General features: G+C 65.5%; 2 protein-coding genes and 1 long non-coding RNA gene across 7 annotated transcripts in view; 2 read left to right on the top strand and 1 right to left on the bottom strand.

Annotated features, from left to right (window-relative positions):
- Window positions 1-6,852, top strand: part of TNPO3 (transportin 3) — a 41,198-nt gene extending 34,346 nt beyond the window's left edge. The window contains exons 13-23 of one of the 2 annotated variants that reach the window (XM_074573119.1): window positions 235-326; window positions 1,180-1,256; window positions 1,592-1,652; window positions 2,138-2,278; window positions 3,798-3,914; window positions 4,539-4,633; window positions 4,775-4,931; window positions 5,344-5,511; window positions 5,655-5,767; window positions 6,451-6,532; window positions 6,668-6,852. In XM_074573119.1, coding sequence (XP_074429220.1) covers window positions 235-326; window positions 1,180-1,256; window positions 1,592-1,652; window positions 2,138-2,278; window positions 3,798-3,914; window positions 4,539-4,633; window positions 4,775-4,931; window positions 5,344-5,511; window positions 5,655-5,767; window positions 6,451-6,511 — 1,082 coding nt within the window. In that variant the 3' untranslated portion in view covers window positions 6,512-6,532; window positions 6,668-6,852. Of the gene's footprint in view, window positions 1-234; window positions 327-1,179; window positions 1,257-1,591; window positions 1,653-2,137; window positions 2,279-3,797; window positions 3,915-4,538; window positions 4,634-4,774; window positions 4,932-5,343; window positions 5,512-5,654; window positions 5,768-6,450; window positions 6,533-6,663 lie in introns of both variants that reach the window. The other variant, XM_074573118.1, reaches the window with a different exon arrangement.
- Window positions 6,853-7,397: 545 nt separating this feature from the next.
- Window positions 7,398-21,063, bottom strand: IRF5 (interferon regulatory factor 5). Of its 4 annotated transcripts, none has more exons than XM_074573123.1 (10): window positions 19,598-21,063; window positions 18,981-19,048; window positions 15,916-16,097; window positions 13,865-14,054; window positions 12,873-12,925; window positions 12,708-12,738; window positions 12,315-12,590; window positions 10,451-10,840; window positions 9,139-9,257; window positions 8,694-9,045 (listed from the first exon to the last, which is right to left on the bottom strand). In XM_074573123.1, exons 2-10 carry the CDS (start codon window positions 18,985-18,987, stop codon window positions 8,845-8,847), a joined length of 1,449 nt encoding a protein of 482 aa, XP_074429224.1. In that variant the 5' UTR covers window positions 18,988-19,048; window positions 19,598-21,063; the 3' UTR covers window positions 8,694-8,844. The 4 variants fall into 4 exon arrangements, with proteins under 4 accessions (XP_074429221.1, XP_074429224.1, XP_074429225.1 ...); XM_074573124.1 differs by having other exon boundaries at window positions 19,805-21,063; XM_074573122.1 differs by lacking the exons at window positions 18,981-19,048; window positions 19,598-21,063 and adding an exon at window positions 18,266-18,960.
- On the top strand, window positions 20,808-22,880 carry LOC141738045 (uncharacterized). Its single transcript, XR_012585287.1, has 2 exons — window positions 20,808-20,934; window positions 21,058-22,880. It is a non-coding gene; the product is annotated as an uncharacterized LOC141738045 (long non-coding RNA).
- The last annotated feature ends 4,346 nt before the right edge of the window (window positions 22,881-27,226 follow it).

Here is a 27,226-nt window from a genome sequence, read left to right as displayed (position 1 = left end):
GCTGCGGGGACACGCCGGGGTGCCCCGATGTGTCTGTCCGCCTTCGGATCATCCAGACGCCGACATTCCTTCCTCCTTCCCGCCCCGCGGAATGTATTTCGGTGTCTGGTTTGACCAAGGAGTTGGATTCAAAGCTGCGGAGAACCGTCTCTGGTCCCCGCCTTGGCCCCGGAGCGGTTCCACCGTGCGCGTCCCCGCTCCTGAGCCCCGTCTCCGTCTCCTCTTGCCTTCCAGGGACGGCCCTGGTCCTCGCCCGGCTGCCCTTGGAGAAGATCGCGGAATGCCTCAGCGAACTCTGCGCCGTACAAGTGATGGCGCTGAAGAAGGTACGTCACCGCGCTCCTCCTCGCTGCTTCGGGGGGGACGGGTGGGAGGCCACCCAGCTGCCCAGGCTCCGTCTCTGCCCGGTGGCGTGTTCCGCCGCGGTGATCCCGTGTCCTCCGAGCATACCAGGAGTCCAGGAGCGAAGACCGTTCTTGTCCCTCGGTCCCTCCTGGCTGAGAAACGCCAGCTGGCGGAGCGGGAAGGGGGTTAAATGGGAAGAAAACGGTCCCCAAAAAACAGTTTACGTGGCAGGAGCCAAAGAACCTCCCTGGACCCCCCCTCGAAGGCAGCCGCCGGCTTTCACCCCGCGTCTCCGGGATGGAGGACGTGGCGACTCAACTTCTCCATGGATCACCTTCTGGCTGTCCCAAACCCGCGGCGGCCGTAGTGACCTTTCCGCGCAGCTCCGGCGGAAGGGAGAGCAGGAATGTCGGGGGGCAGCCTCGAGGAAGGGACCTGCGCGTCCCCTGTCCCTCCAGGATGACCCGTAGCCGCATGAGAGCCGTTGTGGAAGCTCCTCCTGCCACCTCCGCCCGCTCCCGGCAGCTCTCGCCCGCGTCCGAGCTTCTCTTCCACCTCGGGCCCTGCTCCCTTCTCCTCCCGAGAGCCCTTTGCGTATTCTCGGGATGTGGGGGGACACGGAAGGGGAAGCCCCGCTGGGCTTTCGGAGTGACCCGCGCGCGTGTGGCCGGGGTTAGGAGCCTCCCGAGCTTCGGGGAGGTCCCCGCTTTGCTTCGAGGGGGTGTGGAGGTGCTGCCGGTGGGGTCCGGCCTCCGGGCAGGCTTTATTCGAGTTTTCTTGGGAAACGGGTCTGCCTGCCCTCCTGAAATCCCGTCGTTTTCCCTTGTTTTCTAGCTGCTCTCTCAGGAGCCAAGCAATGGCCTCTCCTCAGACCCTACCGTGCCCCTGGACCGACTCGCCGTCATATTTAGGTGAGGAGGGAGGAGCTGGGAACGCCTGCGCCGGGAGGGGGGGGACGAGGCGAGTCCAAGCCCCTCGCCCAGCGGCTTAAAACCGAATCGGCGACGGCTCGTTTCCCCCCCACCCCGCCGGCCCCAAGAGGAGGGGGCTGGGAGCCGCTTGGCCACCCAGTTCAAGGTGTGTCCCCCCCCACCCCGGCCCCTCTCGGCCAGTTTCTGGTCCCTCGGCGGGCGCTCTGGGGCTCCGACCCCCTTTTCTCAGCTTTAAAACGCAAAATCCGACTGTTTCGGGGGGCGGGGGGGGGGGGGAATAATAATCCCGTTGACTCTCTGCTGCTTCTTCGCAGACACACCAACCCCATCGTAGAAAACGGACAGATCCATCCGTGCCAAAAAGTCATTCAGGAAGTAGGTGGGGGATCGGGGGAAGGAATTTCTGCCGGATGGAGGGGGGATGGAGGAGGGGGGTGGGTACCAATCCCCGGGATCCGAGTATCCCACGGCACCTGCGGGGATGCTGGCGGGGGGGTGGGCGGGGGCACCTTCCCTCCTGGAAGCAGGGATTGATGCCGGGGGAGGAGGGGGGATGGAATTCGGGTCTTCAAACCCCTGGAAAAGGGGAGCTGGCTCTGGAATTGTCCCGGCCGCTTTTGATTTCTCCGCCCTCGGAACGCTGCCGGCTCCGCGCCGGAGGCGTGAAGCCACTCTGAGCTCTTCGCTCCTACATAAAATGAATTTACGGGTCTCGTAACGCGGGTGCTTCTTCTTTTGGGGACCCGAGGGGCACCTGGCCTGACTTGGCGGGGAGCCGGGTGGTTTTCGGGACGGGAGGGTGGTGGTTTTGGGGGGGCCGTCGAGCTGCGTTAACCCCCTCTTCCCCGTCTAACCCTCAGATCTGGCCTGTGCTGTCAGAGACCCTGAACAAACACAGTGCCGATAACCGCATCGTGGAGCGGTGCTGCCGCTGCCTGCGCTTCGCCGTCCGCTGCGTGGGAAAAGGCTCCGCCGCTTTGCTGCAGCCGCTCGTCACCCAGGTACCGGGGACTTGGCGGGGCCGCCGCCACGGCTCCGAGCGTCGGAAAAGGCTCGGAACGTTGGAAAAGGCTGGCTGGGTTGGCCTGAGCGGGCTGGCGCCTCTGGTGGGCCAGTGCCGGGCTGGGAAGCGCTGTGGAAGGAATGACGGGAGTCTCGGGAATTCCTGCGGAAACCCCTCGGGGATTAGAAAGAGACTTTGAGCTCTGAGCTCTGGCCCGTGGCTACTGGGATGGTTGGCAATGGCTGCCGGGATGGTTGGCGATGGATGCCGGGATGGCTGCCGGGATGGTTGGCGATGGCTGCCGGGATGGTTGGCGATGGGTGCCGGGATGGCTGCCAGGATGCTGCCAGGATGGTTGGCGATGGCTGCCGGGATGGTTGGCGATGGATGCTGGGATGGGCGCCGGGATGGTTGGCGATGGCTGCCGGGATGGTTGGCAATGGCTGCCGGGGTGGCTGCCGGGGTGGCTGTGATGGATGCTGGGATGGTTGGCGATGGATGCCGGGATGGTTGGCGATGGATGCCGGGATGGCTGTGATGGCTGCCGGGGTGGTTGTGATGGATGCCGGGATGGTTGGCGATGGATGCCGGGATGGCTGTGATGGCTGCCGGGGTGGTTGGCGATGGATGCTGGGGTGGTTGTGATGGCTGCCGGGATGGCTGCCGGGATGGTTGGCGATGGCTGCCGGGATGGTTGGCGATGGCTGCCGGGGTGGTGGCGATGGATGCCGGGATGGTTGGCGATGGATGCCGGGATGGTTGGCGATGGATGCCGGGATGGCTGCGATGGATGCCGGGATGGTTGCCGGAATGGCTGCCAGGATGGTTGGTGATGGATGCCGGGATGGCTGTGATGGATTCTGGGATGGTGGCGATGGATGCTGGGATGGGTGCTGGGATGGTTGGCGATGGATGCTGGGATGGGTGCCGGGATGGTTGGCGATGGTTGGCAATGGATGCTGGGATGGGTGCCGGGATGGTTGGCGATGGTTGGCAATGGATGCTGGGATGGGTGCCGGGATGGTTGGCGATGGTTGGCAATGGATGCTGGGATGGCTGCTGGGATGGTTGGCAATGGGTGCCGGGATGGTCGGCGATGGATGGCGGGATGGCTGTGGGAGCCCCTACGGGTCATAGCCGTAATTTGAAAGGTGGGCGTGAAACTCCACGCCCTGCCACTCCTCCGAGAGGTGACATTGGGTGTCCCCTGGACTCCTCAAAGAGGTGACATTAGGTGTCCCCTGGACCCTGCGAAGAGGTAACGTTGGGTGACCCCTTGAAGAGGTGACGTTGGGTGTCCCCTGCTCTGCTCGGTGCTTCCCCTGGGCTGCGGCAGGACGGGAAGCGAGGGGAAGCTGCCTCGGCTCCGGCAGCCGCCGCAGGGAGACGCTCCCGAGCGCCAGGTGCCGAGCAAGTCCTTCAGGGCGTCCCCTGCCCCGCCGGGGGGACGGGGGAGGCTCTGGCCGAGGGGACGGGGGAGCTGCCGGGGGTCCCAGGCGGCGCGTGTCTCCCCGCAGATGGTGAGCGTGTACCGGGCGCACCAGCACTCCTGTTTCCTCTACCTGGGCAGCATCTTGGTGGACGAGTACGGCATGGAGGAGGGCTGCCGGCAGGGACTGCTCGACATGCTGCAGGTGAGCGCCCGGGGCCGGGGGGGGCCGGTTCTCACGGGTCTCAATCAGCAAACCAGGGAGTCGTCGGGCTTGGAAAAGACCTTTGAGATCCTCCGGTCCAACCGTTAACCCGACGCTGCCAAAACCGCCACCAAACCGTGTCCCTCAGCACCGCGCCTGCCCGGCTTTTAGGTACCTCCAGGGACGGCGACTCCACCACTGCCCTGGACAGCCTCTTCCAAGGCCGGACAACCCTTTCTGTGAAGACGTTTCTCCTAATATCCATCCTAAACCTCCCCTGGCACAACTTGAGGCCGTTTCCTCTTGTCCCACCGCCTGTTCCTTGGGAGAAGAGCCCGACCCCCCCTGGCTCCCCCCTCCTTTCAGGGAGCTGCAGAGAGCGAGAAGGTCTCCCCTCAGCCTCCTCTTCTCCAGGCTGAACACCCCCAGCTCCCTCAGCCGCTCCTCACAAGTTCTCCAGACCCTTCTCCTTGTTCTCCAGACCCCTCACCAGCTCCGTTGCCCTTCTCCGGATCCGCTCCAGCCCCTCGGGGTCTTTCCTGTAGCGAGGGGCCCAAAACCGGACACGGCACTCGAGGTTTAATTATAGCTCATTGCTAATGGATGTCCCGATCCTTCTCCCAGGCGCTATGCATACCCACCTTCCAACTCCTGGAGCAGCCCAACGGCCTTCAGAACCACCCGGACACCGTGGACGACCTCTTCCGACTAGCAGCCAGGTACCGACGCTCTCCTGTCACCTTCTCCTGCTGCCCGGCGACACCCCGGCGGGGTCCCCTCTCGGCGGGTGGGTGGGAGCCAGGGCAGGGTGCTGCCGGGGGAAGCCAGTCCAGCGCCGCTCACGTCTGTCCTCTGCCCAGGTTCATCCAGCGCAGCCCCGTCACCTTGCTCCGCAGCCAGGTGATGATCCCCATCCTGCAGTGGGCCATCGCCGCCACCACCCTGGATCACCGGGACGCCAACTGCAGCGTCATGAAGTTCCTGCGCGATCTCATCCACACCGGGGTGGCCAACGACGTGAGTGACCCGCGGGGTCGTTCCCAGGCGGGGGTCTTGGAATCCGTGGAATGGTTGGGGTGGGAAGGGACCTTCAAGACCACCCAGTTCCAACCCCCTGATGTGGGTCGGGACGTCTTCAGCTGGCTCGGGTTGCTCTGAGCCCCGTCCAACCTGGCCTTGGTGGGGCAGCCACAGCATCTCCAGCCCCTCCCGGCATCTCCGGGGCCTCCTCTGGCCCGTGTCCTTCTGCTGTTGGTGCCCCGGAGCTGGAGGGGCCGCTGCGGGGGACGGAGCAGGAATTGGGGACACCGTCCTCGTGGGCGTTCGTCACCGCCGTCCCCCTGCCGTAGCCAGGCCGGCCACCCGAGCGAGGAGCGGCGCGTCCCCCCTTCCCAGGCGCTGCTCAACCCCCTTCTCCTTCCTCCCGCAGCACGAGGAGGACTTCGAGGTGCGGAAGGAGCTCATCAACCAGGTGATGAACCAACTGGGCCAGCAGCTCGTCAACCAGCTGCTTCACACGTGCTGCTTCTGCCTCCCGCCCTACACCCTGCCCGACGTCGCCGAGGTGCTCTGGGAGATCATGCAGATCGACCGGCCGGTGAGAGGGACGGGGCGACCCGGGGAGGGGTCGGGGTTGGGGTTCGGCCCCATCCCCCTGTCCCCGAAGCCGAATTCCAGAACCGGCACCTGGGTTTGGCTCCCGCGTCCTGAGTTTTCCCCCGTTCTCCGCTCGCCTCGCAGACGTTTTGTCGCTGGCTGGAGAACTCGCTGAAGGGTTTACCAAAGGAAACGACGGGAGGAGCCATCCAGGTGACACACAAACAGCTGACGGACTTCCACAAGCAGGTCACCAGGTGAGCGGGACGGGGGGCCGCGGTGACGGGGGGCCGGCGTCTCCCTCTTCGCACCCTGGTCTCCTCCGAGGCTCTGCCCGACCTGCTGCTCGCCAGGGTTTGGCCACCGCCACCCTCCAAGTGTCTCCTTGCTGGCGGGACGTCACCTTCCAGCCGGGAACGCGCTCGGGGTGTGTCACCCCGGCCGGTCCCCGTGGGTTGGGACAGCCGGGCTCCGGAGGGCGCGTCCTCCCGTGTCCCTGCCACCACCGAACGGGTTCTCCTGCCCTCCGCCATCCCGCCCTCCGTCCCCTCGTCCCGCCGAGTCACCCACGGCCCGGGGCTGCCACTGCGGCTCCTCCGCCCCCGCTGCCACCGGCCCCTTTGGGGACATCGACGGCTCGACCCCCCCAACGCTCCCTGTCCTGGAGCCCGAGTCTCCCCCCGGGCTTGTCCCCGGGGCGGGATGGCTCCTTCCGTCCAGCCGCCCCCGCGGTGGCACGCGGGTCCCCTCTGGGGACAGTCCGGGTGGGCTTCCGAGCCCGTTTCACCCCCGACGGTCGCCCCGACATCTCGCAGCCCAGCTCCTGGCTCCCGGTCCCCGCCGCGGGACACCTTCCCGAGGGTCCTCCTGGTGGTGGTCACCTCCTGGTGGTGTCGCCCACCTTCCTACCGTCCCCCCCCCCCCACCCCTTGCCTTGCAGCGCCGAGGAATGTAAGCAGGTCTGCTGGGCCCTGAGGGACTTCACCCGCCTCTTCCGATAGCTCCGGCGCGGCGTCTCCCAGGTAAGAGCCGGGCTGGGAGCGGGACACCGTCCCCCTGCCCCACGCGGGGTGACGGACGGGTGGGGAGAGAGGCAGGGGCTGGGACGGAGTTGACCCCCCTCTGTCATCCCCTGTGTGTCCCCCCCCCGCAGCCAGGAATGTCCGTTAATCGGAGGAACCGAAGCGAACCGAGAATGTGTCCCACAATCAAGAAAATTGAGGGTGGCCGAGGGGCGGTCGCTCGCTCCAGCGCGGCCCCCAGCGCCGGCGCCCGCCGGGAGGGTGGCTCCGGGGTCCCGGTGGCTCGTGGGGGGGTGGGGGGGGGGGTCCCGGTGGCCGGCTACCGAATCAAGAAACCAAACCAACTATAGGGGAGGGGGAGGGAGGGATCGGGTGGGGAAGGGGGGGGCGGGGGGGGGGGAAGAGGGGAGGGGGGGAAAACCCACCAACCAACCAACAAAAAAAAAAACAACCCCAAACGACGACGCCCGGAAAAAATAAAAAAATAAAAATTAAAAAAAAAAAAAAAACCCACAACAAAAAAAAAAAGCCGCACGCCACCCAAAAACCACCCCGCGGCCCCAAAACCACCCCCCCCCATCCCCCACCCCCCCCACCCCCCCCCCCCCCCAAACCGGTGTCGCCCATCCCGGCCGAAACGCGGAGGGCGAAAACGTTCTGTGACGCGGAGATGGGGGGGGGGGGGGGGGGGCGGGAAAAAAACACGAAGGAAAAAAATTAAAAAAAAAAAAAAAAAATTTAAATAAAGAAATAAACGGTAAAAAACGATTTCGGGAAAGTTTGGGGGGGGGGGGGGGGCGGCGTTAAATAGATGGGGCTGCAAGAGGGCAGAGGGGCCACCGTGTCCCCCCCCCCGGTGGCCACCTCCCCGAGAAGGCGCGGGGGGGGGGGGGGGAGGCGCGTGCTGACGTTATAGATATTATATTTTTATTTTTTTTTTCCCTCTTTCTTCTCTTTTAGTTTGTTTTGGGGTTTTTTTTGGTTTTATTTGGTTTTGGGGGGGGAAGCGGGGGCGCGGGAGCGGGGGGCCGGAGCGCAGGCGGGTCCCTCCGTTGGGTGGGGGGGGGGAGCGGGGGGTGCGGAGCCATCGCAAGAACAATAAAAAAACCAAAAAAAAAAAAAAACCCAAAAAAAACCTGCAAAAAAAAATATAAATTAAACCCACCCCCCCCCCCCCCCCCCAAGTCCCCGACCTGGTTCTTCTCGGGGGCTTCGGGTGCCCTGAGCTCCTGGGGGGCCCAGCGGGGGCCCAGCCTGGTCCCGTTTTCTTGCCGTTTCTCCCCAAAAAATGGGGTGGGGGGGGGTGGGGGGCGTTGTTGGGTGCTCCGGGGGGGGGGGGGTCCGGCTTCTCCTCCCACCCAGCCCCCGGCAGAGCCTCCGTGGGGTGGGTGAGTGTGGGCTCCTCCTCCCCCTCCCCCTGGAGCACCCGTGGGTGCTTGGCCGCGCCGGGGGGGTCCCAGTTCCACCAGCCCAGGATGGGGATGGGTGGCACCAGCTCCACCAGCTGGGGATGGGGATGGGCGATGGGTGGCACCAGTTCCACCAGCTTGGGATGGGCAGTGGATGGTCCCAGTTCCACCAGCCCAGGATGGGGACGGTGCCGGGGGGGGTCCCAGTTCCACCAGCTTGGGATGGGTGGTGGGTGGCCCCAGCTCCACCAGCTTGAGATGGGGACGGTGTTGGGTGGCCCCAGTTCCACCAGCCTGGGATGGCGATGGGTGGCCCCAGCTCCACCAGCTTGGGATGGGGATGGGCAATGGGTGGCCCCAGCTCCACCAGCCCAGGATGGGGACGGCGTTGGGTGGCCCCAGTTCCACCAGCCCGGGATGGCGATGGGTGGCCCCAGCTCCACCAGCCCAGGATGGGGACGGTGCTGGGGGGGGTCCCAGCTCCACCAGCTTGGGATGGGCGATGGGTGGCCCCAGCTCCACCAGCTTGGGATGGGGATGGGCAATGGGTGGCCCCAGCTCCACCAGCCCAGGATGGGGACAGCGTTGGGTGGCCCCAGTTCCACCAGCCCGGGATGGGCGATGGGCAGCCCCACCTCCACCAGCTTGGGATGGGGATGGGCGATGGGTGGCACCAGTTCCACCAGCTTGGGATGGGCAGTGGATGGTCCCAGCTCCACCAGCTTGGGATGGGCAATGGGTGGCACCAGCTCCACCAGCCCAGGATGGGGACGGTGCTGGGGGGGTCCCAGCTCCACCAGCTAGGGATGGCGATGGGTGGCCCCAGCTCCACCAGCTTGGGATGGGTGGTGGATGGTCCCAGCTCCACCAGCCCAAGGTGGTGGCCCTCGTGTCCCCCCACCCTCAGTGGGGCAGGGACCAGGGCGCGGGGCCGGGCTGGGGCAGGCGCTGCTGGTTCTGCCAGAGCTGGTGGAGCTCCTTGAACTGCTCCACCATCTTGTCCTTGAGGTCGGGGTGGGAGATCTGCAGGGGGATGCTGTCGGCCGACCAGGACAACTCGCCCGAGAACATCTCCAGCAGCAACCGCGCCGCCACCGGCACCACCTGCAAGAGTCCCCTGGCGCGTCACCGGCGCGGGGACAACCCGCCCGTGTCCCCGAGCTGGGGGACGGCCCCGGGTTGTCCCCGTCCCCTCACCTGCACCGTGATGAGCTTTTTCTCCTTGGGCTTCTGGTCGGGCCACTCCTCGCCGAAGCAGAAGAAGATCTCGAAGGGCGGGGGGGTGGTGGTCTGCCCCTTCTGGAACAGGATGAGGCCTGCGGGGACGGGCGGGACGGGACCTCGCACCAGCCTGTGCCACCGGCCGGCGTGTCCCCCCCTCCCCCCCGCCCAGCTGGTAGCCCAAGGGCCGGCTGGTGTCCCCCCCGGCCCATCTCAGGACCTCATGCCACCAGGTCCCCGTGTACCACTTGGTGTCCCCCCATCACACCTTGGTCCCCACGCGCCAGCTGGTGTCCCCCCATAGGAGCTCGTCCCCCCCATCCCAGCCTGGTCCCCCCATGCCACCAGGTCCCCGTGTGCTGCCTGGTGTCCCCCCATCCCACCACATCCCCTCAGCCCAGCTTGTTCCCCCGTCCCATCTTGGTCCCCCCCCATCACACCTTGGTCCCCGCGTGCCACCTGGTGTCCCCTCCTCCCAGCTTGGTCCCCCATGCCACCAGGTACCCACGTACCACCTGGTGTCCCCCCATGCCAGCTTGGTGCCCCCCCATGCTGGCTGGTCCCCGTGGTGACGAGGTCCCCCATGCCACCAGGTCCCCAGGTACCAGCTGGTGTCCCTCCATGGGAGCTCGTCCCCCCATCCCAGCTTGGTCCCCCCCACGCCATCAGGTCCCCGGGTACTGCCTGGTGTCCCCCCATCCCACCGCATCCCCTCAGCCCAGCTTTGTCCCCCATGCCACCAGGTCCTCACGTGCCACCTGATGTCCCATCTTGGTCCCCGTGTGCCAGCTGGTGTCCCACCACGGAAACTTGTCCCCCCCCATCCCGGCTTGGTCCCTCCACGCCAGGTGGTCCCCGTGGTGACAAGGTCCCCCACGCCACCAGGTCCCCAGGTACCAGCTGGTGTCCCCCCATGGGAGCTCGTCCCCCCCCGTTTCAGCTTGGTTCCCCCCATGCCATCAGGTCCCCACGTGCCACCTGGTGTCTCCCCATCCCATCTTGGTCTCCCCATGCCACCAGGTCCCCACGTGCCACCTGGTGTCTCCCCATCCCATCTTGGTCTCCCCATGCCACCAGGTCCCCACGTGTCAGCTGGCATCCCATCAGCCCATCTTGGTCCCTTCATGCCAGCTGGTGTCCCCCCCATCCCAGCTTGGTTCCTCCGTGCCATCAGGCCCCCACGTGCCACCTGGTGTCCCCCCCCGTGCCGCCTGACCCCTCCATCCCATCCGACGTCCCCAAGGGGGCACACAGGTGTCAACCACCCCCCGCCCCGTTCTCCTCTCACCGTTGAGAAAGCCCTCCAGGCTGAAGAGCTTGGTCTTCTTCTCCCTCTCGATGGGGTTGGGGCCGCCGTGGTGGGCGGCGCAGGGGCCCGTCCAGAAGACCTTGCACTGGCAGAGGCGGATGGCGTAGATGTCCTGGCCCTGCAGCTCCAGGATGAGCCCTCGGTCCAGCACGTCCAGCAGCTGGTGGGTGTAGAACCGTTGCTTCTCGTTGGGGATGGCGTCGGTGGCGGGGAAGCGGACCTGCTCCAGCGTCAGCGGCCCGAAGAGCTCCACCTGCTCCTGCGTGGGCTCCAGGCTGCTGTGGAAGAGGCGGCAGCCGTGGGGGTTGCTGATGGTGAGGACACAGACCTGGCGGCCCCGGTACTGGAACTTGATCTCCAGGTCGGTCACTGATGAAAGGGACGCGGACGTCAGCTGCCCGACGGGGACCATGCCACGGCCACTCCTGGCCGGCCACCCCACGGCCACCCCACGCCCATGGCCACCACCATCCAGCCACTCCGTGACCACCCCACACCCATGGCCACCACCACCCAACCATCCCATGGCCACCCCATGCCCATGGCCACCACCATCCAGCCACCACACACCCATGGCCACCCCCACCCAACCATCCCATGGCCACCCCATGCCCATGGCCACCACCATCCAGCCACCACACACCCATGGCCACCATCACCCAACCATCCCATGGCCACCCCACAACCATGGACACCCCATCCAGCCACCCCATGGCCACCTCACACCCATGGCCACCACCATCCAGCCACCACACACCCACAGTCACCACCACCCAACCATCCCATGGCCACCTCACAACCATGGGCACCACCCTCCAACCATCCCACGGCCACCCCACACCCATGGCCACCACCATCCAGCCACCCAGTGGCCACCCCACACCTATGGCTACTTCTGTCCAGCCACCGCACACCCATGGCCACCACCATCCAGCCACCCCATGGCCACCCCACACCCACAGCCACCCCATCCAGCCACCCCATGGCCACCTCACACCCATGGCCACCACCATCCAACCATCCCATGGCCACCCCATGCCCATGGCCACCACCATCCAGCCACCACACACCCATGGCTACCACCACCCAACCATCCCATGGCCACCCCACAACCATGGACACCCTGTCCAGCCACCCCACAGCCACCTCACACCCATGGCCACCACCATCCAGCCACCACACACCCACAGTCACCACCCTCCAACCATCCCACGGCCACCCCACACCCATGGCCACCACCATCCAGCCACCCAGTGGCCACCCCACACCTATGGCTACTTCTGTCCGGCCACCACACACCCATGGCCACCACCATCCAGCCACCCCATGACCACCCCACACCCACAGCCACCCCATCCAGCCACCACACACCCATGGCCACCATCACCCAACCATCCCATGGCCACCCCACAACCATGGACACCCCGTCCAGCCACCCCATGGCCACCCCACACCCATGGCCACCACCACCCAACCATCCCATGGCCACCCCACAACCATGGACACCCCGTCCAGCCACCCCATGGCCACCCCGCACCCATGGCCACCACCACCCAACCATCCCATGGCCACCTCACAACCATGGGCACCCCGTCCAGCCACCCCATGGCCACCCCACACCCATGGCTACCACCACCCAACCATCCCATGGCCACCCCACACCCATGGCCACCACCATCCAGCCACCACACACCCATGGCCACCACCACCCAACCATCCCATGGCCACCCCACAACCATGGACACCCCGTCCAGCCACCCCATGGCCACCCCGCACCCATGGCCACCACCATCTGGCCACCCCACGGCCACCCCCCACCCACCCCCACCCCCCTGGTGCTCACGCGGCAGCATGTGGGGGCTGATGAGCAGGTTGGGGATGACGTGCTCCATGGGTGCCAGCGGGCAGGTGGCCGGGGCCCCCAGGGTGCCCAGGGGGGGTCCCGTCTCAGCGATGGCGGCGGGGGGCAGCTCAGGGGTCCCGTGGGTGCCCCCCACCTCCCCAGGGAGCAGCGTCGGGGGGGGCGGCGCGAAGGGCCCCGGGGGGCAAGCGCTGCCGAAGGGGGGCTCCTCCTTGGACCAGGGGTAGGGGGGCAGCAGGTCCCCCCCGTGCCGGGTGTCTGGGGCACAGCGTGGGGTCGGAGGGTGGCCACGGCCCCCAACCGCCCCCCTCCCCCCCCCAAAAATTGCCGGATGGGTGCCCCCCCCCCCCCTCAACTCAACACCCCCCCACTCACCGTCGATGCTCAGCGACGTCATCTTCTGGAGCTGTGGGGAGAAGAGCAGCGGTCACGGGGTTGGGGTGTAGGGACACCCCCCCACACGCCCCCCCCAGGACACTACGGTGTCCCCGGTTTGGGGGTCCCAACACCCTGACACCCCCCCCACCCGCCTCCAGGTACCTGGCTGACGTCCTCCTCCCCACCGCAGTCGTAGTCGTCCTCGGCCACCCCATCTGCAAGGGAGAGACGGGCTGGGGGGCGGGCGGGGGGGGACCTGGGACCTCATGGGGTGCTGGAGCTTCACAGGGTGCTGGGACCTCATTGAGGTGGTGGGACCTCATGGGGTGCTGGAGCTTCATGGGGTTCTGGAGCCTCATGGGGTGATGAAGCTCCTTGGGGTGCTGGGACCTCATTGAGGTGGTGGGACCTCACGGGGTGCTGGAGCTTCATGGGGTGATGAAGCTCCATGGGGTGCTGGGTCCTTGTGGGGTGCTGGGACCTCCTGGGGTTCTGGAGATTCATGGGGTGCTGGGAGCTCCTGGGTTTCTGGAGACTCATGGGGTGCTGGGACCTCCTGGGGTGCTGGAGCTTCATGGGTTGTTGGGACCTCCTGGGTTTCTGGAGACTCATGAGGGGCTGGGACCTCATGGGGTTCTGGGACCTCCTGGGGTTCTGGAGACTCATGGGGTGCTGGGACCTCCTGGGGTGCTGGGACCTCCTGGGTTTCTGGAGACTCATGGGGGGCTGGGACCTCCTGGTGTTCTGGGACCTCCTGGGTTTCTGGAGACTCATGGGCTGCTGGGACCTCCTGGGGTTCTGGAGACTCATGGGGTGTTGGGACCTCCTGGGGTGCTGGGACCTCCTGGGGTGCTGGAGCTTCATGGTGTGTTGGGACCTCCTGGGTTTCTGGAGACTCATGGGGTGCTGGGACCTCGTGGGGTGCTGGGACCTCCTGGGTTTCTGGAGACTCATGGGGGGCTGGGACCTCCTGGGGTGCTGGGACCTCATGGGGTGCTGGGACCTTGTAGGACACTGAAGCTCTGAGGGGTGCTGGGTTCTCCCGGGGTGTTGGACCCTCATGGGTTCCCCGAAGCTCCCCAAATCCCGTCCCGTCCCGTCCCCCCTGGCCGTGGGTGGTGGTGCCGGTGGTGGTGGTGGGCGGGGGGTGTTACCTGCGCCCCCGGCGGGGCCCTGGCAGAGCTCGTAGACCTTGTAGGGCTGGAGGGGGGTGGCCTTGGTGCCGTCGAAGAGCAGGCGGAACTCCCGGCTCTTGTTGAGGGCGCAGCGCAGGTTGGCCTTCCACTTGGCGGGGTCCGGCTCGTCCACCCCCGCCGTGAACTTCCCCGTCTCCTGCGCCCACGCCTGCCGCACCCCACACCCGCGTCACCCCGGCACCCCAACCGGGGACCCCCCCGGCACCCCGACACCCCAACCGGGGACCCCCCCGTCACCCCGGCGACCCCATCGTCCCTGTCCCCCACTGTCACCCCAGCACTTCCATCACCCCTGTCCCAGGTCCCCATTGTCACCCCAACACCCGCCCTGGGTCCCCGTGTCACCCCGGCACCCCCATCCCATGTCCCCACTGTCACCCCAGCACCCACCCGGGTCCCCACTGTCACCCTGACACCCACCCTGGGTCCCCATTGTCACCCCTTCACCCCATCATCCCTATCCCATGTCCCCCTTGTCACCCCGACGCCCTGCCCTGGCTCCCCATTGTCACCCCAGCACCCCTGCCACCCCCATCCCATGTCCCCACTGTCACCCTCGCGCCCACCCTGGGTCCCCATTGTCACCCCGGCACCCAGCCCAGGTCTCCACGTCACCCCAGCACCAATCCCATGTCCCCCTTGTCACCTCAGCACCCCTGCCACCTCCATGTCCCCATTGTCACCCTGGCACCCACACCAGGTCCCCGTTGTCACCCCATCATCCCTGTCCCGTGTCCCCCTTGTCATCCTGGCACCTGACCTGACTCCCCATTGTCACCCCAGCACTTCCATCACCCCCACCCAGGGTCCCCGTTGTCACCCCAACACCCGCCCCGGGTCCCCGTGTCACCCCAGCACCCCCATCCCATGTCCCCACTGTCACCCCAGCACCCACCCGGGTCCCCACTGTCACCCTGACACCCACCCCGGGTCCCCATTGTCACCCCTTCACCCCATCATCCCCGTCCCATGTCCCCCTTGTCACCCCGACGCCCTGCCCTGGCTCCCCATTGTCACCCGTGTCACCCCAGCACCTCCATCCCACGTCCCCACTGTCACCCAACACCCACCCCGGGTCCCCACTGTCACCCTGACACCCACCCCGGGTCCCCATTGTCACCCCAGCACCAATCCTAAGTCCCCCTCGTCACCCCATCACCCCATCGTCCCCGTCCCATGTCCCCCTTGTCACCCCAGCACCCCTGTCACCCCCATCCCGTGTCCCCCTTGTCACCTCATCACCCCTATCCCGTGTCCCCCCATCACCCCCATCTCGTGTCCCCTTTGTCACCTCACCACCCTTGTCACTCCTATCCCGTGTCCCCATGTCCCCATGTCTCCATATCACCCCATCCCGTGTCCCCCTTGTCCCCCCATCACCCTGTCACCCCCATGCCATGTCCCCGTGTCCCCTTGTCACCCTGTCCCATGTCCCCGTGTCCCCATGTCCCCCCATCACCCCATCCCGTGTCCCCTTGTCACCCCCGTCCCATGTCCCCGTGTCCCCACGTCCCCCCATCACCCCATCCCGTGTCCCCTTGTCACCCCCGTCCCCCCATCATCCCCATCCCGTGTCCCCTTGTCACCCCGTCCCATGTCCCCGTGTCCCCACGTCCCCCCATCACCCCATCCCGTGTCCCCTTGTCACCCCATCCCATGTCCCTGTGTCCCCATGTCCCCATGTCCCCCCATCACCCCATCCCGTGTCCCCTTGTCACCCCATCCCATGTCCCTGTGTCCCCATGTCCCCATGTCCCCCCATCACCCCATCCCATGTCCCCTTGTCACCCCATCCCATGTCCCTGTGTCCCCATGTCCCCATGTCCCCCCATCACCCCATCCCGTGTCCCCTTGTCACCCCCATCCCATGTCCCCGTGTCCCCATGTCCCCCCATCACCCCCATCCCGTGTCCCCCGTGTCCCCCCTCCACCCCTGTCCCACATCCCCTTGTCCCTCCATCACCGTGTGTGTCCCGACCCCGTCCCCCCGTCCCCCCCCACCGCGTCACCTTGAAGATGGTGTCGTGGTCCTGGGGCCCGGGGGGGTGGCGGGTGGCGTGGTGCCAGGGGATGGCGAAGCGGCGTCGCTCGGGGTCCAGCCACTGCAGCCCCGGGTAGCGCTGGCTACTGACCTGGGCCACCAGCCAGGGCTTCAGCCGCACCCGGCGGGGCGGGGGGTTCATGGCGGGACCTGTTGGGGGGTGGGGGGGGGGGGTGGGGGGGGGAACGACAGGACAGGAAGGCTGGTGGCACCGGGGGACCCGCCAGCCACAGGTGGGGCTGAGGCCCGGCCAGCTCGTGACGCGCGCGTGAGGGGGCTGAGACCTGCCCAACTCGTGACACCCGTGCGTGAAGGGGCTGAGGCCTGGGCAGCTCGTGACGCGTGTGAGTAAAGGGGGCTGAGACCTGGGCAGCTCGTGACACGTGATGTGAAGGGGGCTGAGGCCTGGGCAGCTCGTGACACGTGTGTGGAGGGGGCTGAGACCTGCCCAACTCACGACACGTGTGTGAAGGGGGGGCTGAGGCCCGGCCAGCTCGTGACACCTGTGTGGCTGCAAAGGGGCTGAGACCCCCCCCCCCCACACACAACCCCCCCCAGCTCGTGACACCTGTGTGTGAAGGGGGCTGAGACCCGGCCAACTCGTGACATGTGTGTGAGGGGCTGAGCCCCCCCCCCCCCCCCCCGCCCAAGCTCATGACACTTGTGTGAAGGGGGGGGGGCGCTGAGAACTCGCCAGCTCATGACACGTGTGTGCGGCTGCAAAGGGGCTGAGCCCCCCCCCCACCCCCCAGCTCATGACACAAGTGCCCCCCCCCCCCCCCCCCCAGCCCCGAAACAGGAACCGCGTGTGTTCCCCGGGGCCGGGACGGTCCCTGCCCGTCCCGGGTGGCCGTTGTGGGGGGGGGCCCAGCCCCACACACACACACACCCCGTGGGTGCGGGGGCGTCACCCCGCCCCCCCCCCCCGAAAGCAGAAGCTGCGGCTGCTTCGGGGAAACAAAACTGGGACCGGGGGGGGGGTGGGTGGGGACCGGGGGGGGTGGGGTGGGGGGGTGGGGACGGAGGGGGACAGCTGAGACACGGGGGGGGACACGGGGCACGGGGCGGGGGGGGACACACGAGGGACACGGGGAGGGGGCGCGGGGGGGGAAAGCTGAGACACGGGGGGGACACACGGGGGGACACGGGACGCGGAGAGGGGACACTCGGGGGGACACAGGGGACGGGGGGGGACACGGGGGGACACACGGGACACGGAGTGGGGACACGGGGGGGGGGGGACACGGGAGGGGGACGGGGGGGACAGGTGAGACACGGGGGGGGACACGGGGGGGGGACAGGCGAGACACGGGGGGGGACACGGAGTGGGGACACAGGGGACGGGGGGGGACACGGGAGGGGGACGGGGGGGGACAGCTGAGACACGGGGGGGGGGGACACGGGGGGGGACAGGTGAGACACGGGGGGACACGGGACACGGGGGGACACATGGGGACACTCAGGGGGACACAGGGGACGGGGGGGGACACGGCAGGGGGACGGGGGGGGACAGGTGAGATACGGGGGGGGACACGGAGTGGGGACACAGGGGACGGGGGGGGGGACGGGGGGGGACACGGGACACGGAGTGGGGACACGGGGGGGGGACACGGGAGGGGACAGGTGAGACACGGGGGGGGACACGGAATGGGGACACAGGGGACGGGGGGGGACACGGCAGGGGGACGGGGGGGGACAGGTGAGATACGGGGGGGGACACGGAGGGGGACGCGGGGAGGGGGCGGGGGGGACAGTTGAGACGTGGGGGGGACACGGGACACGGAGGGGGGACACGGAGGGACACATGGGGACACTCGGGGACACAGGGGACGGGGGGGGACACGGCGGGGACGGCTGAGACACGGGGGGGGGGCACAGGTGAGACACGGGGGGGGACACGGGACACCGCGGGGGGGGACACGGAGGGACACATGGAGACACTCAGGGGGACACGGGTGGGGGACACACGGAGGCGGGGGGGCGACAGACGGCCGGGGGGGGGGGGGGGGCGACACGGGGGGACAGCCGGGACACGAGGGACACGTGAGGGTCCCTGTGGGGTCGGGGGGGACCCTGTGGGGTGAAGGCCACGGCCCCCCCCTCCCCCCGCGTGGGGGCTCCTGCCACCCACTCGGGGGATGCCCACGGGCGCCCACCCACGGGGGAGCACCCACCCCCACGGGGACCCCCCCCACGGCACCCACCCCCACGGGGGACCCACCCCCACGGGGGACCAAATCCCACGGGGACACCCCCCCCGCGAACACCCCCCCGCAACCTCCCACGGGGGACCCCGGAGACCCGGCACCGCGACTCACACCCACGCTCCGCGGCCGCCGCCGCCGCCGCCGCCCGGCGCTTCCGCAGGGAGTGGCCGGCCACGCCCCACCCTCCGGCCACGCCCTGACCGGGGTGTGGCCCGTGTCCCCACCCGTGTCCCCACTCGTGTCCCCACCTTCCCTTCACCCGCGCGGCCCCTTTAAGGGAGACCACGCCCCCCTCCCACTCCCCCCTCCCCTCACTGCGGCACGTTGCCTGGCAACGCGGCGGGGGGGGGGGGCGAGGGGCGGGGTAGGGATGAGGGGGCGGGGATAGGGGCGGGAGCGAAGAGCGGTGGGCGGGGAAATGGGCGTGGCCTTGAGCGCTGGGCGGGACGACCATTGGCGGGCGGCGGGGAGGAGGCGTGGTCTTGAGGGATGGGCGGGGAAAGGGGCGGGGGGCGAAAAGCGGTGGGCGGGGAAAGGGGCGGGGTGAAGAGCGATGGGCGGGGCGGCGATTGGTGGGCGGGGAAAGGGGGCGTGGCCTTGAGCGATGGGTGGGGGGCGTGGCTTGGGCGGTGGGCTGGGGTAAGGGGCGTGGCCTTAAGCGATGGGCGGGGAAAGGGGGCGTGGCCTCCCCGGGCTCCCGCGTGGGAGGGCGAGGGGGGAAACTGGCTTATATTTAACTTGCAAATTTAGGGGTTTTTTTTAAAAAAAAAAAAAAAAAAAAAAAAAAACAAAAAAAAAACGGAAATTATTTTTATCTGCTCCTCACCAAGCATGCTGGGCCGCCCAAGCTGTCACCCGTGTCCCCGGCCCCGGCGCCGCTCTCCGCCGCCCGTCCTCACGAAGACGAAAACGTGGGGAAAAAAGAAGAAAAAAAAAAAAAAAAAATCAGTTTTTTGGGGGTCACCACGCATGAGGTCACAGCGAAGGGGACCCCGAAGAAGCCGGGCTTGTTCGGCAGAAGAAACGCGAGCCCCAAGGGCAGAAACACTTGCCGGGGTGGGGGGGTGGGGGGGGCGTGAGAAACGGGGGCGTTTGGGAGCTTGGCTCTCCCCAAAACGGTGGTTACGCCCCAAAAACGACCCCCCCCCCAGGAACTCTCCCGCCACCGCCGGGCCCCGTCCAGGGGGGTGACAAAAAAGGCGAGGAGATGCGCTGGCGACCCTCCTTCCGGGTGTTTCCGCCTCCAAACGCCTCCGTTGGGGCGAGGAGAAATTTCACGTTTTTGGCTATCGCCAACGTCTCCCCCCCCCACAAGTTCTGCATCTCCCCCCCCCCCTTCCTGGTGGCTCTCGGAGGCGTGGGGACATCCCTGCTCCTCAGGGGGTCCCCCCCCCACCCCACACCTCAGGGTGGTAAATATTCACTAAAAACAAGCATTTTTACCCAAATCCCCCTTCCTCTCCAGGCGCCGGTTGATGGTGTTTTGAAGCCCTCCGTGGTGGTGACGTTCCACAGCCTCCTCCAACCTCCGCTGATGGTCCTCAGCGGCACGCGGGACACGGTGGGCCTCCTTGTTGCCATCCCGGCCGGCGCCTGGTTCGGTTTTTGTTAAATCCCGATTTTAATCGACCCATTAAATTCCAATTTTACCTCTTGGACGCCGTCTCTAGCGCGGTGGTGTCCTTCTCCCCCGCCTGGAAGACTTGGCTTTCCATCAGGAAGGATGTCCCCATGCAACGGAGGGTCCTTGAGCTCCTCCGGTGGACACCTCCCACCAGCCCAGGTTGTTCCAAGCCCCGTCCAACCCGGCCTTGGGCATCTCCAGGGATGGGGCAGCCCCAGGTTCTCCAACCCCTGGGATCATCTTGGTGACCTCCTCTGGCCCCGCTCCAACAGGTCCACGTCTCTCCCGTGCCGCTTTCCATCCCTCCATCCCCACCCCGGGGCAGGACCCTGCCCTTGGCCTGGTTGAACCTCATGAGGTTCACATGAGGCTTCTCCAGCCTGTCCGGGTCCCTCTGGATGGCGTCCCGTCCCTCTGCCGTGTCACCGCGCCACTCAGCTTGGTGTCACCCGCAAACTGGCCGAGGGTGCCCTCGGTCCCACCGTCACCCACAAAGACGTCCGGTCCCAGTACCGACCCCAGAGGGACGCCACTCGTCACTGGTCACCACTGGGACACCGAGCCGTTGACCACAACTCTCTGACCGCGACCACCCGGCCAGTTCCTTCTCCATCGAGTTGGCCACCCGTCGGATCCGCGTCTCTCCAACTCGGAGACAAGGACGTCGTGCGGCACGGCGTTCCTAAAAAAATAAATCGGGGACAGGTTTCGGGGAGCAAGAGCGTGTCCCCCATAGGGACCAGGAGGCCAGAGGAGCCGGGTCGCAGAGCGGCGGAGCTTCACGAAACCCTTGAGGGCACCAGGGCCACGTTTCTGGGGTTGGCGCCTCAGATGCCACCTCCCCTCTGCAACGGCACGTCCCGCCAGGAGGCTGCCAGGTCCCTCCGGCCCCGATGATTCCACGCCAAAAGCTCTTTGCTTTTTATGGGCAGGGAGCAGCTTGTTTTGAACTCCGGGATCATCCCAAGGCTCGAGCCGGCCGACCGCGACGTAACGAACGAGCTCGTTGACGAGCGCGCCCGCGTGCGCTCGTTAACCCTGACTCGCCGTGCTATTTGGGGGCCGCTGAGTTCACCCGGTGGCAACGAGTAACGGGATGTTCCCCTTGGGCGGCGCAAAGGGACGAGCTGGAAGCCACCAAGAAGAGCTCTCCGGGGTCGGGTGACCAAGGGCAGAGCGTGATTGATGAGCGGAGATCAGCCCAAACCTTCCGGGCAGCGGGAAATCTCCCGGTTTTCCAGGAGAGGGAGACCGGAGCAGCTTTGCTCTTGCTCCTCAGGCTAAGAGCAGCGGAGGATGGAAGAGCTGCACGCGGAAACGAGCAGGACCTGGCCTCATGGTCTGGGTCAAGGATGTCCTGCAGCTCTCCTGGATCCGATGGTTTGGGTCAAGGATGTCCTGCAGCTCTCCTGGATTCAGTGGTTTGGATCCAGAATGTCCTGCAGCTCTCCCGGATTCATGGTTTGGGTCCGGGATGTCCTGCAGCTCTCCTGGATTTGATGATTTGGATCCAGAATGTCCTGCAGCTCTCCTGGATTTGCTAGTTTGGGTCCGGGATGTCCTGCAGCTCTCCTGGATCTGATGGTTTGGATCCAGAATGTCCTGCAACTCTCCTGGATTCAATGGTTTGGGCCCGGGATGTCCTGCAGCTCTCCTGGATTTGGTGGTTTGGGTCCGGGATGTTCTTCAGCTCTCCTAGATTCGATGGTTTGGGTCCGGGATGTCCTACAGCTCTCCTGGATCTGATGGTTTGGATCCAGAATGTCCTGCAGCTCTCCTGGATTCAATGGTTTGGGTCTGGGATGTCCTGCAGCTCTCCTGGATCCGATGGTTTGGGTCGGGGATGTCCTGCAGCTCTCCTGGATTCAATGGTTTGGGTCTGGAATGTCCTGCAGCTCTCCTGGATTCATGGTTTGGGTCCGGGATGTCCTGCAGCTCTCCTGGATCTGATGGTTTGGTTCCAGGATGTCCTGCAGCTCTCCTGGATCCAATGGTTTGGATCTGGGATGTCCTGCAGCTCTCCTGGATCTGATGGTTTGGGTCCGGGATGTTCTTCAGCTCTCCTAGATTCGATGGTTTGGGTCCAGGATGTCCTACAGCTCTCCTGGATCTGATGGTTTGGATCCAGAATGTCCTGCAGCTCTCCTGGATTCAATGGTTTGGGTCTGGGATGTCCTGCAGCTCTCCTGGATTCGGTGGTTTGGATCCAGAATGTCCTGCAGCTCTCCTGGATTCATGGTTTGGGTCTGGGATGTCCTACAGCTCTCCTGGATCTGATGGTTTGGTTCCAGGATGTCCTGCAGCTCTCCTGGATTCAATGGTTTGGATCTGGGATGTCCTACAGCTCTCCTGGATCCGATGGTTTGGATCCGGGATGTTTTTCAGCTCTCCTAAATTCGATGGTTTGGGTCTGGGATGTCCTACAGCTCTCCTGGATCTGATGGTTTGGATCCAGAATGTCCTGCAGCTCTCCTGGATTCAATGGTTTGGGTCCGGGATGTCCTGCAGCTCTCCTGGATTTGGTGGTTTGGGTCCAGGATGTCCTGCAGCTCTCCTGGATCCAATGGTTTGGGTCTGGGATGTCCTGCAGCTCTCCTGGATTCAATGGTTTGGGTCCGGGATGTCCTGCAGCTCTCCTGGATCCGATGGTTTGGATCCGGGATGTTTTTCAGCTCTCCTAGATTCGATGGTTTGGGTCTGGGATGTTCTTCAGCTCTCCTGGATCTGATGGTTTGTATCCAGAATGTCCTGCAGCTCTCCTGGATTCAATGGTTTGGGTCTGGGATGTCCTGCAGCTCTCCTGGATTCGGTGGCCTGGGTCCGGGATGTCCTGCAGCAAAGCCACCGGTTCCAGGCCTGGGGTCTGAGACCCTCCCCCCCCCCCCCAGGGCACACTTTGGGGGGGGACACACGGTTGTCCTCGGGGACATCTCCACCCACCCGCTCCCCGAGAACAGACCCTCCTGCGAGGGAAGGGTTAAAGCCATCAAACGCCAACCCCCGTCGGAATTAATCGGCCGTTTCGTTTCTCGCTCTGTTGATTTAGCTCCAGATTCGCTTTAATGATTTAAACGGCTTTAATTAAATCAGTCCGCTCCGGAATTCCCCGCTTTCATTTTTTTTTTTTTCTTTTTTTTTTTGGGGGGGGCGGGGGGGAGGGGGGCGTGGATAAATCCTCACGGGGAGACGGGGGAGAGCTGGGAAAACTCAAGGCCCCGGGAGCGAGGAGAAGCGGCTCCGCCAGCGTCCCAGCAGCGTCGCGCCCCGGGCCGGGGTGGGGGTGGTGGTGGGGGGGACGACCCCCCCCTCCCGCCCATTTTTTGGGTGCGGAAAATCACGGATTTTTTTAGAGTTTTGGGGCCGAAAGGGGTGAAGAGGAGCTGCTGGCCACGCGTGGCTCCTCGGTGCCGCGTTGGCTTTGGGCCGGGTTGGCCGCCGAGGCGAGCGCCGGACGCTCTCCGCCCCCCCCTTCTCTCCCTCCACGGGGCAAAAAACCTCTTTTCTCCCTTAAAACCCACCCGAAATAGGGTGCGTTTAACGCAACCCCCTCCCTGCCGGCGGGAGCCGGCCTCGTCCCGTCTTCGTCCGCCTTCCACGTGGCGGCCGGCGCCGGGTTACGGCGCCGCGTTCGGACAAGGACGTTTCTTCGCCGGCGTTGGCGTTGGCCGGCGGTGACAACGCTCCTGGCGGGGGTCGAGCCGGCGGGGGGGGGGGGGGGGGGGGCGGGGAACGGGACGGCGCGGGGTGGGGGGGTTACGTCCACCGGGCTGGCGGCTCCCTCGCGTTGCTGCTCCCTGAGATCACCCTCCCGAATTCCTCCCCTCCGCCTCATCCCTCCCGCCGAGACGGGCCCCGGGGAGGGCGGAGGAGCGGCGAGACGTTCCTCCTTGGCTTGGCGAGCCATTTTTTTTTTTTTTTGGGGGGGTGTGGGGGGGTGGGGTGTGGTTTTTGTGTCTTTTTTGGGTTTTTTTTTTGGTTTTTTGTCTTCTCGCTAGCCCGACGGCACCTCGAAGCGGCGCTGCGCGGGTGCTGGATGAGGGCGCGACCCGCGCTCCGGGGTGGGGGGCGGCGGAAATTTGCCGGCGGTCGGTCGGTCGGTCGGTGGGTCATCCCGGGAGCGGGGTTGGGAGAGCAGCCAAGCGGGGAAGGCGGAGGAACGCCAGGACTCCGAGCGCGGGGGGCCTCCTTCCATCGCTTCCCTAAATAGCCGCCGGCGGGGCCGGGCGGGGATTAGCTGGGGGCATTCCTCGGACCCCCCCGGGGACGTTTTTTTGCTCGTCGCTACATTCAATCCCGTGCCCCATGGGGGTCGCTCTTCCCAAGCCCCTCGGCTCCGGGCGCCGGTGGGAGGGTGGGTTTTTCAGCTCTTTCCTTCCCCTTCTCGAAACGCCGCGGGGATTCGAGTCCATTTTCGCTTCGTCCCGCTCGGATCCGGCTTAAAACGCCGCGGGGATTCGAGTCCATTTTCGCTTCGTCCCGCTCGGATCCGGTTTAAAACGCCGCGGGGATTCGAGTCCCTTTTCGCTTCGTCCCGCTCGGATCCGGCTTAAAACGCCGCGGGGATTCGAGTCTGTTTTCGCTTCATCCCGCTCGGATCCGGCTTAAAACGCCGCGGGGATTCGAATCCGTTTTCGCTTCGTCCCGCTCGGATCCGGCTTAAAACGCCGCAGGGATTCGAGTCCGTTTTCGCTTCGTCCCGCTCGGATCCGGCTTAAAACGCCGCGGGGATTCGAATCCGTTTTCGCTTTGTCCCGCTCGGATCCGGCTTAAAACGCCGCGGGGATTCGAATCCGTTTTCGCTTCGTCCCGCTCAGATCCGGCTTAAAACGCCGCGGGGATTCGAGTCCGTTTTTGCTTCGTCCCGCTCGGATCCGGCTTAAAACGCCGCGGGGATTCGAATCCGTTTTCGCTTCGTCCCGCTCAGATCCGGCTTAAAACGCCACGGGGATTCGAGTCCCTTTTCGCTTCGTCCCGCTCGGATCTGGCTTAAAACGCCGCGGGGATTTGAATCCGTTTTCGCTTCGTCCCGCTCGGATCCGGCTTAAAACGCCGCGGGGATTCGAGTCTGTTTTCGCTTCATCCCGCTCGGATCCGGCTTAAAACGCCGCGGGGATTCGAATCCGTTTTCGCTTCGTCCCGCTCGGATCCGGCTTAAAACGCCGCAGGGATTCGAGTCCGTTTTCGCTTCGTCCCGCTCGGATCCGGCTTAAAACGCCGCGGGGATTCGAATCCGTTTTCGCTTCGTCCCGCTCAGATCCGGCTTAAAACGCCACGGGGATTCGAGTCCCTTTTCGCTTCGTCCCGCTCGGATCTGGCTTAAAACGCCGCGGGGATTCGAATCCGTTTTCGCTTCGTCCCGCTCAGATCCGGCTTAAAACGCCGCGGGGATTCGAGTCCGTTTTCGCTTCGTCCCGCTCGGATCCAGTTTAAAACGCCGCGGGGATTCGAGTCCGTTTTCGCTTCGTCCCGCTCGGATCCGGCTTAAAACGCCGCGGGGATTCGAATCCGTTTTCGCTTCGTCCCGCTCGGATCTGGCTTAAAACGCCGCGGGGATTCGAGTCCGTTTTCGCTTCGTCCCGCTCGGATCCGGCTTAAAACGCCGCAGGGATTCGAGTCCCTTTTCGCTTCGTCCCGCTCGGATCCGGCTTAAAATGCCGCGGGGATTCAAATCCGTTTTCGCTTTGTCCCGCTCGGATCCGGCTTAAAACGCCGCGGGGATTCGAATCCGTTTTCGCTTCGTCCCGCTCGGAACCGGCTTAAAACGCCGCGGGGATTCGAGTCCGTTTTCGCTTCGTCCCGCTCGGATCCGGCTTAAAACACTGCGGGGATTCGAGTCCCTTTTCGCTTCATCCCGCTCGGATCCGGCTTAAAACGCCGCGGGGATTCGAGTCCGTTTTCGCTTTGTCCCGCTCGGATCCGGCTTAAAACGCCGCGGGGATTCGAGTCCCTTTTCGCTTCGTCCCGCTCGGATCCGGCTTAAAACGCCGCAGGGATTCGAGTCTGTTTTCGCTTCGTCCCGCTCGGATCCGGCTTAAAACGCCGCGGGGATTCGAGTCCCTTTTCGCTTCGTCCCACTCGGAACCGGCTTAAAACACCACGGGGATTCGAGTCCCTTTTCGCTTCGTCCCGCTCGGATCCGGCTTAAAACGCCGCAGGGATTCGAGTCTGTTTTCGCTTCGTCCCGCTCGGATCCGGCTTAAAACGCCGCGGGGATTCGAGTCCGTTTTCGCTTCGTCCCGCTCGGATCCGGCTTAAAACGCCACGGGGATTCGAGTCCCTTTTCGCTTCGTCCCGCTCGGATCTGGCTTAAAACGCCGCAGGGATTTGAATCCGTTTTCGCTTCGTCCCGCTCGGATCCAGTTTAAAACGCCGCGGGGATTCGAGTCCGTTTTCGCTTCGTCCCGCTCGGATCCGGCTTAAAACGCCGCGGGGATTCGAATCCGTTTTCGCTTCGTCCCGCTCGGATCTGGCTTAAAACGCCGCGGGGATTCGAATCCGTTTTCGCTTCGTCCCGCTCGGATCTGGCTTAAAACGCCGCGGGGATTCGAATCCGTTTTCGCTTCGTCCCGCTCGGATCCGGCTTAAACCGCCGCGGGGATTCGAGTCCCTTTTCGCTTCGTCCCACTCGGATCCGGCTTAAAACGCCGCGGGGATTTGAATCCGTTTTCGCTTCGTCCCGCTTGGATTCGGCTTTTCCCACCACCCCCGACCCCGCGCCCTGGCTTTTTGACACCTCCTGGCACCGCTGGCGGAGGGCGAGGGTATTTATAGCCACCCGGCGAGGCGAAAGAGCCGCTGGCTAACGGTTCGGGAAGGCTGCGTGCCAGCCCGGTGACAGGGTCGGGTGGGTCACAGCCACGTGGGTTCGCCGGAGGGTCCAGGCCTGCTCCGGAGAGCGGCCGTCGGAAGGGGGTTGCGCCGGAACCCACCAGGTTGAAACCCCGCCGTTCGGATCCCAAAGAAGCGTCGGGATAAACGGGGAAGGAGTTCGGAAAAAGCTCGGGGGTTTGGTTGTCTCACCGCCGTCTTCTCACGGGCGGAGGTAAACCGAGGCAGGGCACGAGCCGGTCCTTCCCATCCCCGTGTTATGCCTTCGGAGCGTCCTCCTGAGGGTCACAGAGCGGTTGGGGTTGGAAGGGACCTTCGGCGATCAAAGCAGGGTCACGCCGAGCAGGTGGCACAGGAACGCGTCCAGGCGGGTTTGGAATGTCTCCAGAGACGGAGACTCCCCCACCTCTCTGGGCAGCCTGTGCCAGGGCTCTGCCACCCTCACAGCAAAGAAGTTCCTCCTCGTGTTGAGGTGGAACTTCCCATGGTCACGTTTGTGCCCGTGACCCCTTCTCCTGTCCCCGGGCACCACTGAAAAGAGCCTGGCCCCGTCCTCTCGATGTTGCTGAGCATCGACGAGGTCCCCTCCCAGCCTGCTCTTCTCCAGGCGGAACAGCCCC

Source organism: Larus michahellis, chromosome 1 (genome assembly GCF_964199755.1).
Source record: "Larus michahellis chromosome 1, bLarMic1.1, whole genome shotgun sequence".
Taxonomy (NCBI): domain Eukaryota; kingdom Metazoa; phylum Chordata; class Aves; order Charadriiformes; family Laridae; genus Larus; species Larus michahellis.
The sequence above is the reverse complement of the archived record's forward strand: the minus strand, read 5'-3'. Positions and strand labels throughout refer to the sequence as shown.